Genomic DNA, 19,978 nt, shown 5'->3' with positions numbered 1-19,978 from the left:
ATTAAAATATGTAATCTAATTTAAATATGCAGTTTGATTTACTTTTAAATCTATGGAACAAAATTGGATACAACTATGAGTTTTTACTATTCATATAGTCATGTACTCGTTTATTTTAGCATGGGGTAATAAATACCACCTAGCCTGCATCTAATCAATTACCATTTACACACTTTTAAACAGTCCACAGATGTGGCATTTTGGTAATGCGATCCTCGGGTTCCATTTTAATAACCATATAATAATCAAAAGAGCCTTCACTATAAATAAAAAATGCAAGAGAAATGTAGAAGTTACGAATTTATTATTTACACACTTTGTAAAGTACACAAATACAGTAGTGATACAAGTTGTTTTCTGAGCTGTAAGTATCAATGTACAGGATTTATTAAGTCTCCAGGAAAATCGTTCTGTCATTATGGCATATGGGGGAAATGGGCACTCCCCTCAATTGTAATTTATTATGCTTTCAGACAGTATGTAGAGAAAGACGACCTCTTGTGTACAGTGGTTAGAAAAAAGTTGGTTAGTTAACAGGACATTCAAAGATATTTACAGAGAAAGCACATTGTGAAGAATTGTACAGAGAACATGGGACATGCGTAAAGTATTACATGTTAACTAGCATACACAGACAACTCCTTCCATTACAATCCTCACATTTTAGAAATACTCAGTAATAAACACAAAGCCTTACCTATTGTAAATACCCATCTACCAGACTGCACCCTGTACCATTAAAGTATTGTGAAGTCTACTGAATGAAGGAATCTTACCTTTAAAATCACAGCTGAAGACCACATCAAACATTTGAAACCCACCCCACCTCCCACCCACCTCACAAAATTTAGACATTCGTTAATATTGCACAACCCACGGATGGGTAACTGGTCCTATGACATAACCTTATCAAGGGCCTGTGCTGATTATATGAACAAGTTTAACAATTCAGTTACTTCTACAAACACTTAGTGGCCCTCACCTTTTACCTGCTAAAGGCGATAAACCCGATGCTCTAATACCATACCTCCAGGATGGCAATGCTACAAAATGAAAAGAAAATATAGATTTTTTGCCAATGTGGAGTCATAGGCATCTTCTATACAAGACCAATAATATGTTCTAAAAGGAACACCATTTAAGAAGGGAGGTGGGCGACAAATCTAAACCCTCCGAAAAGCACTGAAAGTTATTTCAGTAAAACAAAATGCAAAGAACACAAAAATGCTGACAAAATATAAATGAATGCCAGTGATTCGAGAACATTGCTCTGCTGAACTTTTTGAAGAAATGGTTATTTAGTTGTGCATAGGAATGCTTTAATAACCAATAAAAACAAAAATAAAAAAGGAAAAACAATATAGACATAAAAGACACACAAAAAAACAAAAAAGGAAAAGCTTGTTGTTTGCTCAACTAAAATGAAAAGGGACGAAACCCAACAAAAGCCCATCTGTACTTACATGTTCTCTCGCCAGTACTATCACTGCTACTGGACCTCCGTTCTTCTCACATGCAGAAGCAAAGACAGACAGATCTGGCACATTTATACAAGTAAAAGTTGTTTAACAAAAAAACAGATACAAAACCATATATAGATACAGAAGAATAAAAAGGGCCCCTGAAAAGTAAAATAAAATGGCAATTCTTTATTTGGCGCATAAAAGTCTACTCTTGAACTGGTGCTCAAAAGTTCTGCTAAGAGCATTGCACTCCTCCAATAACGCCACTTCACCAGCTGGTAATTGCTCACAATATAATCTTGGTAAAAAGCATGTAAAGCTCCACTTTGATTTGGTTGCTTTAAATTCAGGGTTTTGTTGCTCTGGTTGTGACTTTTTCCCAATTAGGTTTCTTTATTTTTTTTGCTAGTGAAAGATTAGCCATGCATTTAACCACCCTCCACAGGGAATGTGTTCATCGGTGGACTGTAGAAGGGAAACCGCTGGATGCAACCCGACTGGGAATCTGCAAAACATGGATAATAGGATTAATAAAAGTCAAACAAAATTAACAGTATGTCACTTATACACAGTCGAGGCAGAGAAATGATCTCCTACAGAAGGAACAGGCTTGTTCATCACATCCCCATGTTGCCACCAATTCCTAGTGGAACCAGAAAAGGGAGGACTCCAATATGCATTGGTGACAAACCAACATTAGGAAAGTGTAACATTAAAAACTGGATGCAAGCCATGGCATTTCACACCTTTCTAAAACACTCATTACTATGGCATTTAAATAGTGTTATATAACAGATCATTTTTTTTTTTATATTCTAAATTAGAGTGAACATCATCATAAAACAAGTGTGAGGTTAGTTCTGAGAAGCTTCCTATCTTCTACCATTGGTTAGATACACTATTACTCTGATAAAGCTACAGCAGAGGTGGCACCTCTTTAGTAATAGACTGGGTGCTGGTACGGTACTTATAAGTTAATTGGGCACCCACTAATATATTTGCTTAGTTTTCCACGTCCGCTCACCACGCTTCGGGCTCGGTGGCTCGCCACACTATATAAAATCAACTCCATGCCGACATGGACATGGAGCATACTAACTATAGCGGGCAACTAATCTATAAGTACCGCTGGTACATAGAATGCGCTATTTCATGCAATGCTAACATTTGTTACATATTGTGTCTGGCCTCCATCAACCCAACGTTAGAAGTAAAAAAAAAAAAAAAATTACAATTCACCTTGACAGAGGGATCGACAATTATAAAATACATGCAAGACAAAAGCAGCTGTACCTGCAGGATTGGTTGTTATTTTAGATGCAGCAAACATGCTTTTTTCCAATTGATGTGTAAGCAGCTATACACAAACATGCATACACAACAAACAAGCCCTGTTTTATTTTTTCTCATTGTTACCAAACAGGTGATGTCCTGATCACAGGAGAAAACAGGAAGGGGAAAGCACATTTGCCAGAGAGCACTTCAGTTTAAGATTAGTTATTGAAAGTCTGTACAAAAACAATAGCTTGCACTAAGAGCCAAAGGCTATACAGGGAAATCCAAGTGAGCATTGTATCATTACACACACCTAAACAATAGCAGAAACCACCCATACAATAGAACGGTCAGCATGGTTGTAATAACTACAGCATATGGCGTCATCAATTCTTGGAATTCACAACAGTTCATTTTAGGTTAACCCCCTACTTATGCATGATGCCGTCTGTCACGTTCACATAAGTTACTTAGGCCAAGTTAATACCCCTCTTCTTGCTTTGATAACAGCTTAACTGTATGTCTGGGCTGGATAAATACCAGGAGCAAGGTAGTCAGAGAAACTACTTCACAGCTGCCAGAGAATGATCGGAATGGGTTCTGATGAGTTTGAATGGCTGCACGTCTACACCGACTCAAAAAGGTGCTTAAAGATAAAACCACAGCAAATTCCCGAATACGTACATGTGTCTGCTCTAAATGCAGATTATGCTCCAAGGAAAACCTATGGCTTTAGGATTATTATTTCATTGAATAACCAAAATCATTTTACTGCATGCAGATTTGCTACAAAGACTGATAATGACATAGGTCACAGGTTCCCAAAGTCGGTCCATAGGACCCCACACAGTGCATGCTTTGCAGGTCTCCTCACAGAATTAAGTGAAATAATTAGCTCCACCTGTGGATCTTTTAAAATGTGTCAGTCAGTAATGAGTGCACCTGTCGGGTGACCTGGAAAACTGACACGGTGTGGGGTCCAGAGGATCGGGTTTGAGAACCACTGACATAGGTGAAGGTGGGGTATAACAGTCTGAAAAAGGTGTATTTTTAAGCATAATGGCTAAAAAGAACAGGCACCTAATGGAGTGCTCTGCCAAACAGCTCCCACTAGGGTGTGTAGTCCCCAAATAGATAAGGAAAAAGTGGAGCGCTATATTACGGATCAATTCGGTATTACATTTGTTAATAACATTTTATTAATAAAAAATAATGAATAATTCTGTAAAAATTAATAACAGCAACAAGTGTACTATACAATTTACAACTATTAATATGCTAATTAGTGGACAGGTATGGAGTCCCACTTCTTGTAATGCTCTGTGGAATGGTGAATGCTCAGTTCCCCGATATGGATCCGTGGTGAATCTTGAGGGAGTCCATTAACCTTGCAGGATTATTTGTACCTCTGGAGGGTGTTGCAGTGAAAAAACCCATGTAGACCTAACGCATTTGTCGACCTAAACACCTGTCTACCATCATCCACGTTGACCTAGAACCCTGTCGACCCAACGGTGTCGACCTAAGTGTGGTCGATAATACGATCCACACCCATCCCAAGTGGCAAAAGCTATAACATTTGCAGAGTATTCTGGACCAAAAACCAGGGCTGAGACAGATAAGAGCTGGTATAATATGGGGGAATTCTAATAGAACCTCAACAAGTCCAACAACTGTTAAAGAGAGGGTGCTTCCTGCTTTGGTCCGGAATACTCTGCAAATTGTACATCTTTTGCCACCTGCCTAATTTTGGATTACAATATTGCAACTTCGTGAGGATACCTCTGTGACTGAGGACTGCAATACCCTCCAGTGGCACAAATAATCCTGCAAGGTTAATGGACTCCCTCAAGATTCACAACTCAAAGTATGGATCATACTTTGGGAACTGCGCATTCACCATTCCACAGAACATTACAAGAAGTGGGAGGACTCCATACAAATAAGTATACAACCTCACCTGTCCACTAATTAGAATATTAATAGTTGTAAATTGTATAGTACACTTGTTTCTATTAATTTTTACAGATTATAATCTTTTATTAATAAAATATTAACAAATGTAATATCTAATTGCTCCTTTATATAGCGCTCCACTTTTTCCTTACCTAGGGGTAGAACAGTTATAACAGTGTAACAATTTAAAAAATGAAATACAATTTTTTTTGAAGAATGCATGCCGTCCTTGTCCTCTAACTCAGCCCTGTGCTAAGCCATTTTTTTTGTTTGTGCCCATCATAGTCAAGCAACAACATGTATAATTGATGCCTTATGTTTTTCACAAGGCAATTTTTTTTTTTTTTTAAATGCCAGTATTTTATTTAACATGGCAAATAAAATGGTATAACCAGTCTGGTCCCTGGTATCCACAGACTGCACAGGGGTGTGTGTGTGTGTACGTGAAACACCCCCCCTGCGGTCTCGCTGCGCTTGCCACTCAAATCCCGACACCCATAGAGGGAGAAAGTGTCGGGATTTCGGTGGTCGGGATTTTGAACGCCGGGATTGTAACTGCATCCCTTCTCACTTGTGTGCGCCTGCATCTGAGGCGACTGGCTTTTCTGGAGTGCTGTGCCCCGGGTTCAAACTTAGTATTAGGGACCCACCAGAAAATTGATGAGGTTACCTTGACGTGGTTGGTGGGCTAGTATTTCTTGGGCAACAAATATTCCAAGAACCTCAATTTATTGCTCTATATGCTCTTTATTGCTCGATAGTAGAGCTTAATATTATAGTTTGTATGAGGCACCGCATGTCTTTCTTGCAAATAAAATGTAACCAAATTTGAAAAATAAAATGTTTCACAATGCTTCAAAAATATGCAAAGCCCCGCTCAGCACAATCTGTGTGTGCGATGTGTGCCGAGTCATTGTGCTGACCCCAAAAAACTGAGTGTATGGTGCTTTAGGCTGCAAAAGCAAACCTAACCCATCAGAGATACCAGCAAATATAAATAGTCTAAACAGTTTAGTAGAGAAAGCAAAGATGTACAATCAGCTTGGCAACATAAAAAGAAGTGGACATCCACATAAGACAACAGTGGTGGGCGATCACACAAAAAACGAAACACTTTATTACATCCAGCCAATTGAACAATTCCCAGGCAGTAGGGATATTATCCAAGTTCACCAAAAACAAAACAAAGAAACAAAATGGATTTGCTTCACGTGAACAAATCCATTAAGGTTAGAAGAACAGAAAAGCCTGTTTAAACATTGGCAAAAAAAAAATAAAAAATCTAAAAAGAAGCCAGCCCAGTTCATGGACAGCAAACTTTAAACAGATTAAATAAAAATCAACATGTATCAGAATGATAACAAATAAAAAAATAATAAAAAAAGTAGTATTGGAATAGCTCATGATCCTAAGGATACCTTATCTTCTGTAATAGACTGTGGAGGCGGTGTGATGGCATGGGCAGGTATGGCTTCCAATGGCACTGGGTCACTAGTGTTTATTGATTATTTGACAGAGCACATAAGCAGCTGGAGGGATTCAAAAGCATCTAAGAATATACCGTCTGCTTAGAGTCATACAAATTCTGCAAAGCTGATTGGATGGTGCTTCACAGTACAGATGGACAATGATACTGCAAAAGCAAACCAGAAAGTAGAATATTCTGCAATGGCTGTGTTACTCAGAGGCGGGCGGCTGAGTCGCCATTCCTCCTTTCTGGACAGATGGCAGTACCCGGCATTTCATTCCGCATGCGTCAGCGTCTCCTGGGCCTGTTTCTCGGCTTATGGTTCACACCCATAACAGGATGATCTTCAACCCGATCTAGCATGCATTTTACATGCAGAAGACAATCCTAAAGGCATAAAAACAACCATAACTACAACCAGGGACATCCGCAGTAAAGGCCTGGCAAAGAATAAAGGCACCCTTTCAATTGTCCGATTTGGCCTCTTCTCACCAGATTTCGACGGATCGTGCCGAGAAGTCAGGTGGAAAGTGGCCAAATTGGAATTGTTTGACATCCGATGTACGTTTGGGGGTCGAACCTGCTGCACATCCCCAATATATTGTATGCAGAAGGACCACATTAAAACAAGGGGCTTTGTATTCTAGTTTTCTAAAGAAAGGAGGAAAGCCAGCATCTGAAAAAGTCCACGAGTTCCACACTTGAGGCAGGCATTGCCTGCAATAGATTCAAAAAGTATTACAAATATTTATGATAATGTTAATATTTCCAATTACTTTTGAGCCCCTTAAAATAGGGGACTTTCTATGAAATTGGTTGCAAATCCTAAAGATATCATACAATATTTTTTACTTAGCACCTACAATTAAAGCTGAAAATTTGCATATCAGTAGTATGATTAATTGCATATCAAGTGGCTTATAGAGCCAAATTTATGAAAGTTATGTCTAGGTTGAAAATATATACATCAATCAGGTAGTGTGATGACAACCAGAAAAGAAAAAATACAGTTGGAGTCTTCAAATCGGATCCCACAACCGCTCAATGTGGTTGAGATCTGGTGAGTGGCCACTCCATTACAGATAGAATACCAGCTGCCTGCTTCTCCCCTAAACAGTGCTTGCATCACTTGGAGGTGTGCTTTGGGTAATTATCCTGTTGGCAGAGGAAATTGGCATTGAAAAATGGAGTGATAGCCTTCCTTATTCAAAATCTTTTATCTTGCACAAATCTCCCACTTTACCAGCACCAAAGCAGCCCCAGACCATCACATTCTCTTCACTATGCTAGACAGATGGCATTGAGCACTCTTCCAGCATCTTTTCACTTGTTTGGTGTCTCACAAATGTTCTTCTGTGTGATCTAAACACCTCAAACTTGGATTTGTCTTTCGATAACACTTTTTTTCCCAATCTTCCTCTGTCCTGTTCTTTTGCCCATATTGATCTTTTTCTTTTATTGCTCAGTTGCAGATATGGGATTTTCTTTGCCACTCTGCCTAGAAGGCCAGCATCCCGGAGTCACCTCTTCAATGTAGATGTTGACACTGGCATTTTGCGTGTACCATTTAATGAAGCTGCCAGTTGAGGACCGGTGAGCTGTCTATTTCTTAAATTAGAGACTCTAATGTACTTGCTATTTGTGCTGTTCTCGGAAGGGAGTAGTACACACCGTTCTAGGAAAATGTCAGTTTCTTGGCAATTTCTCACATGGAATAGCCCTCTTTCGAAGAACACGAATCAACTCTCGAGTTTCATGTGACCGCTCTCTTTTTCTGGCCAGGACTATAAATCAAACCCACAAATGTGATGCTCCAGATACCCAACTAAAATAGGCAGATATATATCTCTATAAACACAGCAAGTATTGACAGTTATAGTGATTATATGACTAACACATAAAAGGTTTTAAAGATCTGAACCCAGTGGATTTGATCCTTGTATCTTGTCTACTAAGCAGTTGGATGAGACCAGCAGCATTTAATTGCTACTGGATTGTCCCCCTCTCAGTCTTCATTTAACAGGAGGTGGGTGGAACAGCCACATATAGCAGTTGTTGCTGAGGAGAAATAGCGCAGCTGAAGTTCCTTTTCTCCTCCTGCTTGTATAAAGACACCTTTGGAAGCTTGGTATGTATAGCCCGGGTTCAAACTTCAGCCATGCTGCCGGAGATGGCGGGCTGCTGGGGTTCCATCTTCACAGTGAATTGTGGGATGCGAGACACCCAGGGAATGATGTCCCTGCAGCCGGCGACGCAGGCTCCAGACCCCGAAGGGTGGGACCGAGTCTCCCTGGAAGCTCACATGTAGCAGACTGACAGGGGCTAATTGTCAGCCTGTTGCAGAACTTGGAAAAGTGAAAGCAAAAAAGAAAATTCTGGATCTCCAGAGTGAGTGATCGGCTTTCCCGGTCACAAGTGCCAGCTCCCCTAATTACCCATCTATATACCATTGTTTTAAGAGACTCCAGCATCCCCTATGGATGAAAGGGAAATCTATTTGTTTGCTGAGCAAGTAACGTCACATTGCTCCCTGTGTACAGAATGAGGGATCTAGAGCAGTAGTTCCCAACCCTGGTCCTCCAGTACCCCCAACAGTGCACGTTTTCCAGGTCTCCTCACAGAATCACAAGTGACATAATTAGCTCCACCTGTGGATCTTTTAAAATGTGTCTGAATAAGGAGTGCACCTGCTGGATGACCTTGAAAATGTGCACTGTTGTGGGTACTTGAGGACCAGGGATGGGAACCACTGATCTGGAGCTTCATAACACCCTTCTGCCTCTCCGTGTGAGCCCTCCTCTTGCGTTGCTTAGCTAAATTGATGCATGTGTATGGGTGATCTATAGGCAATCTAGACAACAGGAAATTGCCCAAACTAAAATCGCACAGCACAAAAGTTTAGCCCACATGTAAACTGTGTATGCCCCTTAAAGAGCGATACAATCAGTTATGTCAGAGGGAGAGGAATGGGCAAGGAGCTTGAATTGGAGCCAGTGTAGTGCTTGTAAGAGGGAGGAGGTGGACATAGTACATTTGGAGAATCAGATGAGCCAGGCAGAGGCATTGGAGAGGCCCCCTAACCCCCAATGTGCATTAACCTGTAACTTCCAAAAAAAAGTATCTGGTGCTATGGCTTATTGCATTTCCGGCACCTGCAATAAGGGCAATTAATGTCGCTTTCTGTAGAATTACTTCAATTAACCCCCCATTAGCTGCAATATTGCCATAGAAAAGGGGTAACTGGATAGCCGCATGCCTAATAACCCAGGCTACCACCCTTTTACTCACACTGCTAATTAATGAGACTATTTGAATCCGGCCCTACATGTATGTATTTATGCCCTGAGCTATCTGGCCCTCCAAAATGTTGGCCAGCACTGTTAATAGATTGAGTTTTATTCTTTTGATTACTCAGTCAGAAAATGTACCGTTTTTTTTAATTTAGTATTATTAGCAGCATACACCATGTTTGCATTATATTGTAGTATAATGATTGCATTCAATCTCTAGAAAAAAATTAATTAAGCCAAAATATATTAGTAAAAAAACAAAAACTAAAACAAAAAAACCCCACAGTATAAATACAAACTATTTTTCCCAACAACAAAATTCACATCTGGTTATGTGGTTAAGTCATGTATTTAAATCAAGTCGGATTACTGCACTTCTTATGTTGTTTTTTAAGTGGAATGGCTGCATTTCATAGCGATGCTTTCTAATGAACACTCACCCAGTGCTGCCTTCAACCGAAAGACTGGGGCGAGCAGCTACTTGCCATGATGTTCGAAAGGAATGCTATTCTGAGGTGGGGGAAAAGACAGCTGCTCGTCACTGTCCCAACAATCCATTAACTGTGCTTAAGTTGTACATAAGCTTTGTGTTTTTAGCATACACCACAGAGCGCCAGCCAGAAAGAAGTGTGAAGCAGTGGCCAAGAAATGGAGGATCTAAGACTAGTCTCCATTTTGTTTCTCATAACTGCATGAAGTACATGTAAATGGAATTTATCAAAAGACCCAATAATTCATGGTAGCACCATACCCCTAATAACCAAATCTCCGGTTGCATGCTCTGCCTAGGAAAGCATACTGTTTGTCCTAGCCCCAAACCTAGGAAGTTCAAATTAAACTTGCTTTTTTGTTAGTTGCAAAATTCTATGTGATAACTATGGATGCAAGCGTGTAGTGGAAAGGCAGCAGGTTGCCATCTGTGAGCTGCTACAGGGTATACAGATCTCCCCTCACATGTTTCGCTCGTTTTCCCTTACCAGTATTTAGAATTAAAATAGCAACAGATACTTAAGTCATCTGACAGGTAATAAAGGATATTGATATTTGCATCAATAGTGCTCACACCAGAATTCAAATATTGTCCGTGAGGATAGCACTGCACATGTTGTTCATGCAGGTCAGTAAATATAGAACATATTTACATGGCCAGTAAAACGGTTTTAAAGCCAGCAGAAATTCCCAGGGAAAAAGACGAATGTTTAGTCCATTCTCTATGTTTATCATATTTTTTTATGAGCATATTCAGTGGCAGAAGTTAATGATTATTTATTGGGAGAGTCGGTGTTGAAAATGTCCAAGATCCATACACAAAAAAGGTTTGTGGATTTAAAGCAGTAACCGGTTAAAAATGCACAAGAGAATGGGCTAAACATAAAAACACTATTCTAAAAAGGTAAAAACAAGCTGAAATAAAAAGGGTCAATCAAAAGAAAAAAGAACCACCTTATAGAAGTTAAAAACGAGAGGTTTTGGTAGCGATTTACCTTTCTTATATACATTGTTTTATAGAGAGCTTTACTTTTATTGGCAAATACATTTTAACTGCTGAGAAGAGCTTTAATAAATAGGTATGAATGAAAAGAAGCAGAAACTCTACATGCAAGGATTATGGAGAAAAGCAAAAACACACTTAGAAAAGGGGGTTAGATTTCCCCTTCAAGCCTTTTCTTTAACCACTGGCAATAAAAAGGATAGCATTGCGGAGATGAAGGAATCAGTCACGCCTGGGCCAGGTAGCAAGCTCAAAAGCAAGAAGCGTCTATTCCCCTAGTCTAGCAGACAGGGGATCTTCATACCTGTGAAGTTGACATGCGAGAGGTATCTTGTCGCCCAGTTAGGTCGGACGAGGAGACATTAACAGGAGCACCACGATGCAGTCTCATACTCACTTTCCGTTCACGTTCCATACCAGACACAGGTCGGGGGGAGGTGTTTGCTATTAAAAGTAAAACAATACATGTTAAAGCAATTGCAAAGAAACAAAAAACACCCCCCCCCCTCTAAAATGTATAAAAAAAAAACAAAAAAACCACACGCACCTGTTCCACTAACTATAAGGTAACCCCAAACTAACCAGATGCAGAACTGTAGCCAGACAATCTACGTATGCCACAAGGTAGTGATTAAACCCATGGGACCTGTACATCGCCACCGCAGGACAAACTACAGAGTTCTAGTCACATAATCACTACCTTGTATTTGTGGACTTTACTTACAGAAACCTTAGTGATTACACCGCAGGGAAACTCTACCTTGTAATCCAAACAACTAGATGAGAGATAGATTGGCGACCAAACATTTCACAACAGTGGCTAAAAGGTAGGCACCAAGTGCTAGTAGGAAAGATTAAGGGGGGGGGTGTATACAATCTCAGTTTCCAACAGCATTAAAGGCAGATTCCAAAAACACAGATCCGACTTTAAAACATGTGCATTCTAAGTGCTGTTCTTAAAAGTTCCATCTGTTTGTGTAATGTATTAACAGCTACGCAATCCCAACCACAAGTCATCCTGATCAACCGAGGCAGAAGTTGAGTCTCAAATTTCTGACAATCTGAAATCAAAAGTTTTTTTGATCATGACCTTTCTGATTGTTCAATGTACACAAACTTTGTTTCATACACAACAAGTATATAATTACCATAAGGCTAGTGTGCGAATAAGCTGTATATGAAATTAATTAAATCTGTGTTTAGATTTGGGTCTCAATAAGGTATGCATAGGTTACATTATATGGAAAAATCCAATATACTTCTAGTCCCAAGTACTTTGGATATCTGAGACTCAATCTGTAATACAGCATAAGCTCATCTACATCAGAAGAGCTCGTGCCCCAAAACCTCAACCGCCAATGGATAATAAAATAGCTTTTTCCGCAGCTTCCAGGTTGAGATGTGGCTTAAACTATTATACCATCAGAAGGGATCGCAACCTCCACTTATTAACTGTATACTTGGATCTCCATATTGGCGAAGGTAAAGGACCGAAAAACCCATATTTATTTGGGGAGTAAGTGTGAGAAAAATGCAATCATCACTACACATTGTGGGATTTTTTTTTTTCTTTTTCAAAATAGGTTTTATTGATCCTCAAAAATCACAAAGTGTTCAGATGAAAAGGAACTAAAACAATAGTATTAAGTGAGCAGCAATCCACCATTTTCAAATTTTCCAAACAAACATCAACAAAAATGAATTTAGGAAGAAAATATACAGAATAATGTAGCCTAAGTATGTAGCAGCGTTGGAGATATTAGCACAAGATTGGGATTTTGTTTCTTACCAATAAATACCACAAGATAGAGACTAAACCCTGAATTCCCTGGGAATTAATTGAGGGAGATTGGTTGAATAATAGTTAAGTTTCAGAAGCACATGTTCCCCCTCCCCTATAACCCTGAGATGGCAGTTCATACTACAAAGACCTAAGGACAGGAGAGAAGAAAATTAAGCAAACATACAGACACACAAAAGAGGAGATCTAAGGCCCTGGCTTGACAGCAGCCAAAACAACTTTCAAGCAACAGTAAGGGACAGAAGTACAATGACCCCCAGGGAATTCAGAGAAAAATAATTTATTAAGTAAGAGCAATCATACAATTTTTTCCTCCAACCCTGGGGAAATTCCATATAATGAAATATACATATTTCCAGGAATTTTCCCAGTGGGGAATTGCTGACAGCAATACAGCCTGTTAGACAGTGAGCAGGAGATTTTCTGACAGACCCATCATCCTCAACCCCCCCCCCATATACATTAAAACATGTGATCAACATATAGGACTAGATTCTAGGCTGCAGCAAGACCGTTACACAGTAATTCAGATTAATAACAGAACATCCTATTTACTTGTGCAAACTATAAAAAAAATAACAACTAATGACAGACCAAACTTAAGGTGATTACACACAGGCGGATCTGGTGGCGATCTGGCAGGGAGGCATACACATGGCCCGTGTTTTGACATAGTAGAAATAGACGGTGCTCCACCATCTATTTCTACTTTCAATTCCGATGCTGCAGGGACGAACAGTGATTGGGTGCGGCAAACCCATCTGCTAACGTGCTATCGATTTTGACTATATAGTCAATCACACAGTGTGTACACAGCATTACTGAAAGCACACCGCTCCCTTGTCACACAGCAGATCCAACCATGCATATCAGTAGAATACTACTTTTCCTCCAATGATCCCCCTCAATAGAATAGAATACTTTATTTGTCATTAACGATACAACAACGAACAACCCTCTCAGTGTTAGTCATTCAGCATACGAACACCAGTTGGTAAAAAACTGTTTACCAGTTTTTTCCTCAACGATTGTGCTCTACATCATTCGGGGGGTTTAGCACTCTGGTAGCTCCTAGACTACACCAAGCTACTGATTGGATGCCAACATACATAACAGGGTTACCAGTTTACACTGCAAATCAACAAAGCTACAGGCGCTGTGCCCAGCTCCTTAGGGCACTAAAATAAATATTTACATCAAAGCAGAGGTTGAGATCTAGGGAAGAAGGAGCCTATGTTTCCGAAAGTTAACCATTTGTGCCCCAGCGGAAACAGCAGGTAACAGTGAGCTATAACCACTCCTATGCAAGGAGCATGGCAGAAATGTCTCCGTAGCCCTAATGCATATGAATTGCTGCGCATGGTATGGCTGTAAGATGTGTTAGCTATAAGCTATTTTGTGTGTTTAATGAATATTTGCCTTAGGCAAACACTTACTGGTTGCACAATAAAATGGTTATGTGTAGCAACAATGATGTGACACTAACCTGCATACATGACATGAAAACAGACTAAAGGGAAAAAGAAAAGTTACGGTGTGTTCAAAATTGAAACATTTTAGGTGAATTCAAAAGTGTATGTGGAGATTATGTGATGTGGAGTATGATGAAGACAATGGATAAACTGAACTTTTTTGTAGTAAAATGAAATGCAGAGTCTCTGGTTAGCCATTATTTATGCCTCACAAATCCAGGACAGGCAGAGTTTATGCATCACTGTGTGGGACATACCTGTGTGGGAGGTGGGCGTGAGAGGTGTGGGAGGAGTTACTTCCTGGGTACCCCTTAGTCGACCTGAAGCAGTAGAGGGCAAACCTCGAGCTGCAGGATTTCGTGTGTGTCTTAGCCGTTCTTCCCGCTCTCGCCTTTCGCGCTCTGCATCTTCAGCAGCACGGCTTGCACCCTAAGAGAAGAGAAAAGAAGAAAAAAATAAGAACACACACACCCCTTTTACAAGAACTATATGTATTTGGACAATTCATACAAAAGGGACTACTCATTAATTATTTCTTCCTTAAACCAACCTTACTGGTTAGTAACCTTTGATTAAACTGAACGAACTAACAAAGACAAAATAACAAGTTTGCTAGAAACATTAACCGACCACATGACTTGCTGTTTGTAGTCAAGTTAAGAGATCAGTGGCCGCACAATTAAATGTCTAAATGTAAACAAAACAACGTGCCAGTGTAATGGGGCCCAGTTAGCATGATCAGTATATTCACATGCACACCACAATAGTGGGTATTTTCCAAATGGACAGAAGGATCATGTGCTTTGTATAAGATTTGAAATTAAGGGATGGGGCAATCATTAGAAAACAAAACATTAGTAGCTGGATATCCACCACATTGCTGAAGCACACGTCTTTAAAAGAAAGGTCTGGATCAAAATTCTAAAATGATTAACATTAGAATATGTTAACTATAATTAGTAAAAGGATATTGAACACAGCAAGTTAACTATGGCGTATCCAGTACCTAGAACCCACCTATATAATAATCAGCAAGCATAACATGTTCCCTTAAAGAGCAGGGGAAATAGCAGCGGGCGCCTATTCAATACAGTCTTTCCCGACAGCATCGAAGAGGCAGATCGACAGAACAGCCCGACTTTAAAAGCTGTCGGTCCCGTTTTGCAGAGAACAGCTGTGAATTGTCGCGATCACCGCCTGATCTAAACAATCCACGTCTGTTTGTGTGGACATGCCTGCCGATTTGCAGTCGAGCAAAACTAAAACGGGCCAGGGTCATGGCTGTCGGAACGTACAGACAGTCGTGACCCGGAATTGACTACCCCTCAAAATGCTGCAGATGACATACAGATGGAGGCTCAGAAAACACCCAGGGTTAATGGACTCCATAATCAGAAGAGTTTTACTTGTCTTTGATGCAACAGTTCATAAGTTCACAGTTCATCAGGTCAGTCTTAGGACAGACTTGTTAAATACCATTCCACTAAAACAGAACAAAAAAGTAAAACACCAACATAGTTGGTTGACTGAACCCAACATACATTATTAAATATATAGGACTAGACCAGGCATGTCCAACGTTGGCCCTCCAGATGTTGTGAAACTACACATCCCAGCATGCTTTGCCAGTTTTAATATTAGACATGTGTAAAAAGAAGAATGTCACACTGCGCTAGAAAAGGTTCTCCTTATAGTCACCAAACAAGGGCACAATTCCCAATTAGAGTATATGCTGAAGGATTTTCTTCACGACCCAGAGGGTCAAAGTTCCAATAGAAATGCTTGTTGCTAAATTCCTCCAGACATGCAAGAAAAAGAAGGTACACTAATAGTGCATAACGTTTAAGCAAGACACTATTTAATAAAGATGTACACTTACAATTTAGCTGGGGGTTAAAAGCATATAAAATAAGCCCGGGACACTGTCAGAAACTCGCTTGTCCAATGGAAACATTGCAAACTTTGAAAGATGATAAATCTATTATTATAAAACCGGCCGACAAGGGAGGTGGTGTTGTGGTTATGAAAAAAGATTCATATATGAAGGAGATTGAAAAACAACTCTCCACAGGTGACACCTACAAAAAACTCAAAAGTGATCCCACACTACGTATAACTAAAGCCCTAGTGGAATTAACTTCTGATGGTTTAGCAAAAGGTGTCATCAGTAAAAAAGAATTTGAATTCCTTAACATTAAAGAGCCATCCATCCCTTCTATTTACGTCCTCCCGAAGGTGCACAAAGATGCGACAAACCCTCCGGGAAGACCTATCATCTCCGGATGTAACAGCCTTACTAGTAATTTGTCTACGTTTGTAGATTTTTATCTCCAACCCCTTGTTTTGAAAACAAACGCCTACTTAAAAGACACCGGAGACGTTTTAAGAAATTTGAACCAATATTGTTGGCAAGAAGGAGACATTCTATGTAGCGCGGATGTTAGCACACTTTATACGATTATACAGAAAGATATTGGTCTCCGCGCAGTCTCCTTCTTTTTAAATCAATCACTTTTAGAACATGATTTGAAGGATTTTATCTTGAAAAGTATTGATTTTATTCTGTCAAACAATTATTTTTATTTTAATGGTTGTTTTTACCTGCAGTGTGTGGGAACTGCCATGGGTACCAGATTCGCCCCCAGTTATGCTAATCTGTTTATGTCCTTCTGGGAACATTCCCAGGTATGGCATGACGGAGAGCTGGGGGCGGGTCTGGTACTGTGGAAACGTTTTATTGATGATGTGTTATTTATTTGGAGGGACGGTCATGATAGTCTTTTAAAATTTTGTGATGATCTTAACAAAAATGACCTTTCTATAAATTTGGTTTTTAATTCTAGCATACAAGAAATTTCGTTTTTAGATCTCACTATTTATGTCCAAGATGAAACAATTAACACCAAAATATTCCGGAAGCCAACTGATTCAAATGGATATATAGACATCAACAGCCAACATCATTCAAATTGGTTAAAAGGAATACCTTTTGGACAATTCACTAGAGCAAAAAGGAATTGCTCTAACCCAGAGATATGTAATCAACAGATAGATGAGATCGCTGATAGATTATCAGCAAAAGGGTATGCCAAAGAAACCCTTGAAGCCGCTAAAAACAAAATTGGACAAGTAGAGAGAGTCGAACTTCTAAAAGTCAAAACGCCAAAAACTGAGAATGATAATAAATACAAATGGGCTTTTATATCACAATTTAATAATCTCCATTTTAAAATTGAACGTGTTTTTAAAAATAATTGGCACCTAATTAAACAAGATCCAATTTTAGGCGACTTGGTACCAAATAAACCTGTTTTTATTTACAGAAAGTCTACATCACTAAGGAATCATCTAGTTAAAAGTACCCTGGAAGAGGCCCCCCGACATAGCATACGCACAAAAGGGTTTCATAGATGCGGCGATTGCCTTATGTGCAAAACAGTGAAAGGAACTATTAAAAAAATACCTGATTTTAAAGTTAATGGAAAGATTTTTAAAATAAATGAATTTATAACATGTCAGTCAAAGTATGTAGTATATTTATTGGAATGTTCTTGCTCATTGTTTTATGTGGGGAGAACCAGCCGACCATTAAAAACTCGCCTTGCGGAACATATCTACAATATCCGTAAAGGTTTAGTGACCCATACTTTTTCAAATCATTTTAAAGACTGTCATAATTCTAAGGAATGCTTTATCACTAACTTTTGGGGTATTCAATTAATTACACCCAAATGGCGTACAAGAGATTTAGATAAACGCCTAGCCCAGAGCGAAATGAGGTGGATACACCGTTTGAACACCCTTGTTCCCAAGGGTTTAAACGGTGATTTCGAATTAAAGCATTTTTTATCCTGATTTTTTATCTTGAATTCCGTTTATCTATGTTTTTATCTTAATTTTAATGACCGTCCCTCCATAAGGTTGTTTTACCCATATCTGTTTATATGTTACATAAATGTATGAATTATGGAGTTTTTAACACTTATTTGTCATCCTGTAGTGTTTGTCTGTATATATTTAATATGGTTTTAATACAGCAATGCGACAAACACAGACTTAATTGGTCCACCTATGCAAGCCATTTGTTTGGAGTGCATGCGTGGGTTGGAACGCACACGCTATGCAGTATGGAACGCACAGCCATTTTCTGACGATAACGGAGGACTTTATTGTTGTGGAACGCACGCTTTATGACGCGTGGAACGCACAGACATCTTGCTTCCGGTCAATACGGAAGCAGGATGCGCAGGAAATTTAAACATCAGACGGTATTTATACCGCACTGTGGCAAGGCAAAGACACGCTACTGATGAAGGATCCGCTGTGATCCGAAATTAGTTTGGCGTGTCTTGCCACACTTTGTTCACCCACCCCGTTGGACTCCAGTCACTTCAGCACCCCTGTGGACGGCAACTCCAGCTCCGGATCTGGACTGTTTTTCCATTGGACAAGCGAGTTTCTGACAGTGTCCCGGGCTTATTTTATATGCTTTTAACCCCCAGCTAAATTGTAAGTGTACATCTTTATTAAATAGTGTCTTGCTTAAACGTTATGCACTATTAGTGTACCTTCTTTTTCTTGCATGTCTGGAGGAATTTAGCAACAAGCATTTCTATTGGAACTTTGACCCTCTGGGTCGTGAAGAAAATCCTTCAGCATATACTCTAATTGGGAATTGTGCCCTTGTTTGGTGACTATAAGGAGAACCTTTTCTAGCGCAGTGTGACATTCTTCTTTTTACACATGTCTATCCATTTTTGTTGAGGTGGTATTAGAATAACACCTCTAGATTGTTTCACCTGCTGCTGTAAAAGTTATTATTGCGCACCTATTGCACTCAGTCACTTTATTGCTCAAGTTTTAATATTAGATAATGCTAAAACTATTGCAAAGCATGCTGGGATGTGTAGTTTCACAACATCTGGAGGGCCAACGTTGGACATGCCTGGACTAGAGCATTAAAAGAGAATAGAAGCAATTACAAACGGAGCAGTACCATCTCTAGCCTTAGCGGACACCCATCCCAGCAAATAGAATGCATATTACTCACAAACTTTAACATGTTCCAGTCAAACACGTAGTCATAGGAGAAACCTTGACGGTGGAACAGATTCCTGAATAATTGCCTTAAGTATGAGTAGTCTGGTTTATCATCGAAACGTAGAGACCGGCAAAAATTTAGGTAGGTGGCAAACTCCGCTAGAAACAGAGGGACGAAAAAACAAAAATAAATGAACTAAAAAGGAAAAACTTCCAAATCCTTAAAGTAATAGTGTTAATATTTCAATTACAAAGATAGAGTTGGTGAATTACGTACAATGGGGGTGATTCAGGTTGGTTTGCAAAAGCAAACTTCTTTTAGGGACAAAACCATGTGCCAGAGAGAGTTACGTTGGGAGAGTTATTTAGTTTCTGTGCAGAGTAAACACTGCGGCTTCATTTTTACACCGCAATTTAGATTTCAGTTTGAACACACCCCACCCAAATGGAAGACTCTCTGCACATGTTACATCTGCCCCACCTGCAGTGCACATGGTGTTGTCCATTAAAGAAAGGTGTATATGGTCATCAGGTCGACACACCTAAGGATGAATGCATTTTGGGAGCAGACAGGCGGTATTTCATGCCCTACCATCCACTAGAGCATGGAGGTAGAATAAAATATAGTGTGCCAAGCGTAGCATGGCACCACGCCTAAAGCATGGCAAGCGCAGGCGGTGCACCGATATGTTGTCCATGTCGACATTTGGGACAAAACCCC

General features: G+C 39.7%; 1 protein-coding gene across 3 annotated transcripts in view; it reads right to left on the bottom strand.

Annotated features, from left to right (window-relative positions):
* Nucleotides 1–287: 287 nt before the first annotated feature.
* The window catches only part of CSNK1D (casein kinase 1 delta), a 40,821-nt gene continuing 21,130 nt past the window's right edge, over nucleotides 288–19,978 (bottom strand). Inside the window, exons 6-10 of one of the 3 annotated variants that reach the window (XM_083148671.1) lie at nucleotides 19,268–19,416; nucleotides 14,475–14,646; nucleotides 11,249–11,388; nucleotides 9,893–9,962; nucleotides 288–1,968 (exon numbers count right to left, since the gene is read on the bottom strand). In XM_083148671.1, the coding sequence (XP_083004797.1) occupies nucleotides 9,930–9,962; nucleotides 11,249–11,388; nucleotides 14,475–14,646; nucleotides 19,268–19,416 (494 nt within the window). In that variant the 3' untranslated portion in view covers nucleotides 288–1,968; nucleotides 9,893–9,929. The remainder of the gene's footprint in view (nucleotides 1,969–9,892; nucleotides 9,963–11,248; nucleotides 11,389–14,474; nucleotides 14,647–19,267; nucleotides 19,417–19,978) is intronic. The other 2 variants (XM_083148672.1, XM_083148670.1) reach the window with 2 other exon arrangements.

This window comes from Crinia signifera, chromosome 6 (genome assembly GCF_055691185.1).
Source record: "Crinia signifera chromosome 6, ASM5569118v1, whole genome shotgun sequence".
Taxonomy (NCBI): Eukaryota; Metazoa; Chordata; class Amphibia; order Anura; family Myobatrachidae; genus Crinia; species Crinia signifera.
This window is presented reverse-complemented; position numbering and strand designations above follow the sequence as displayed.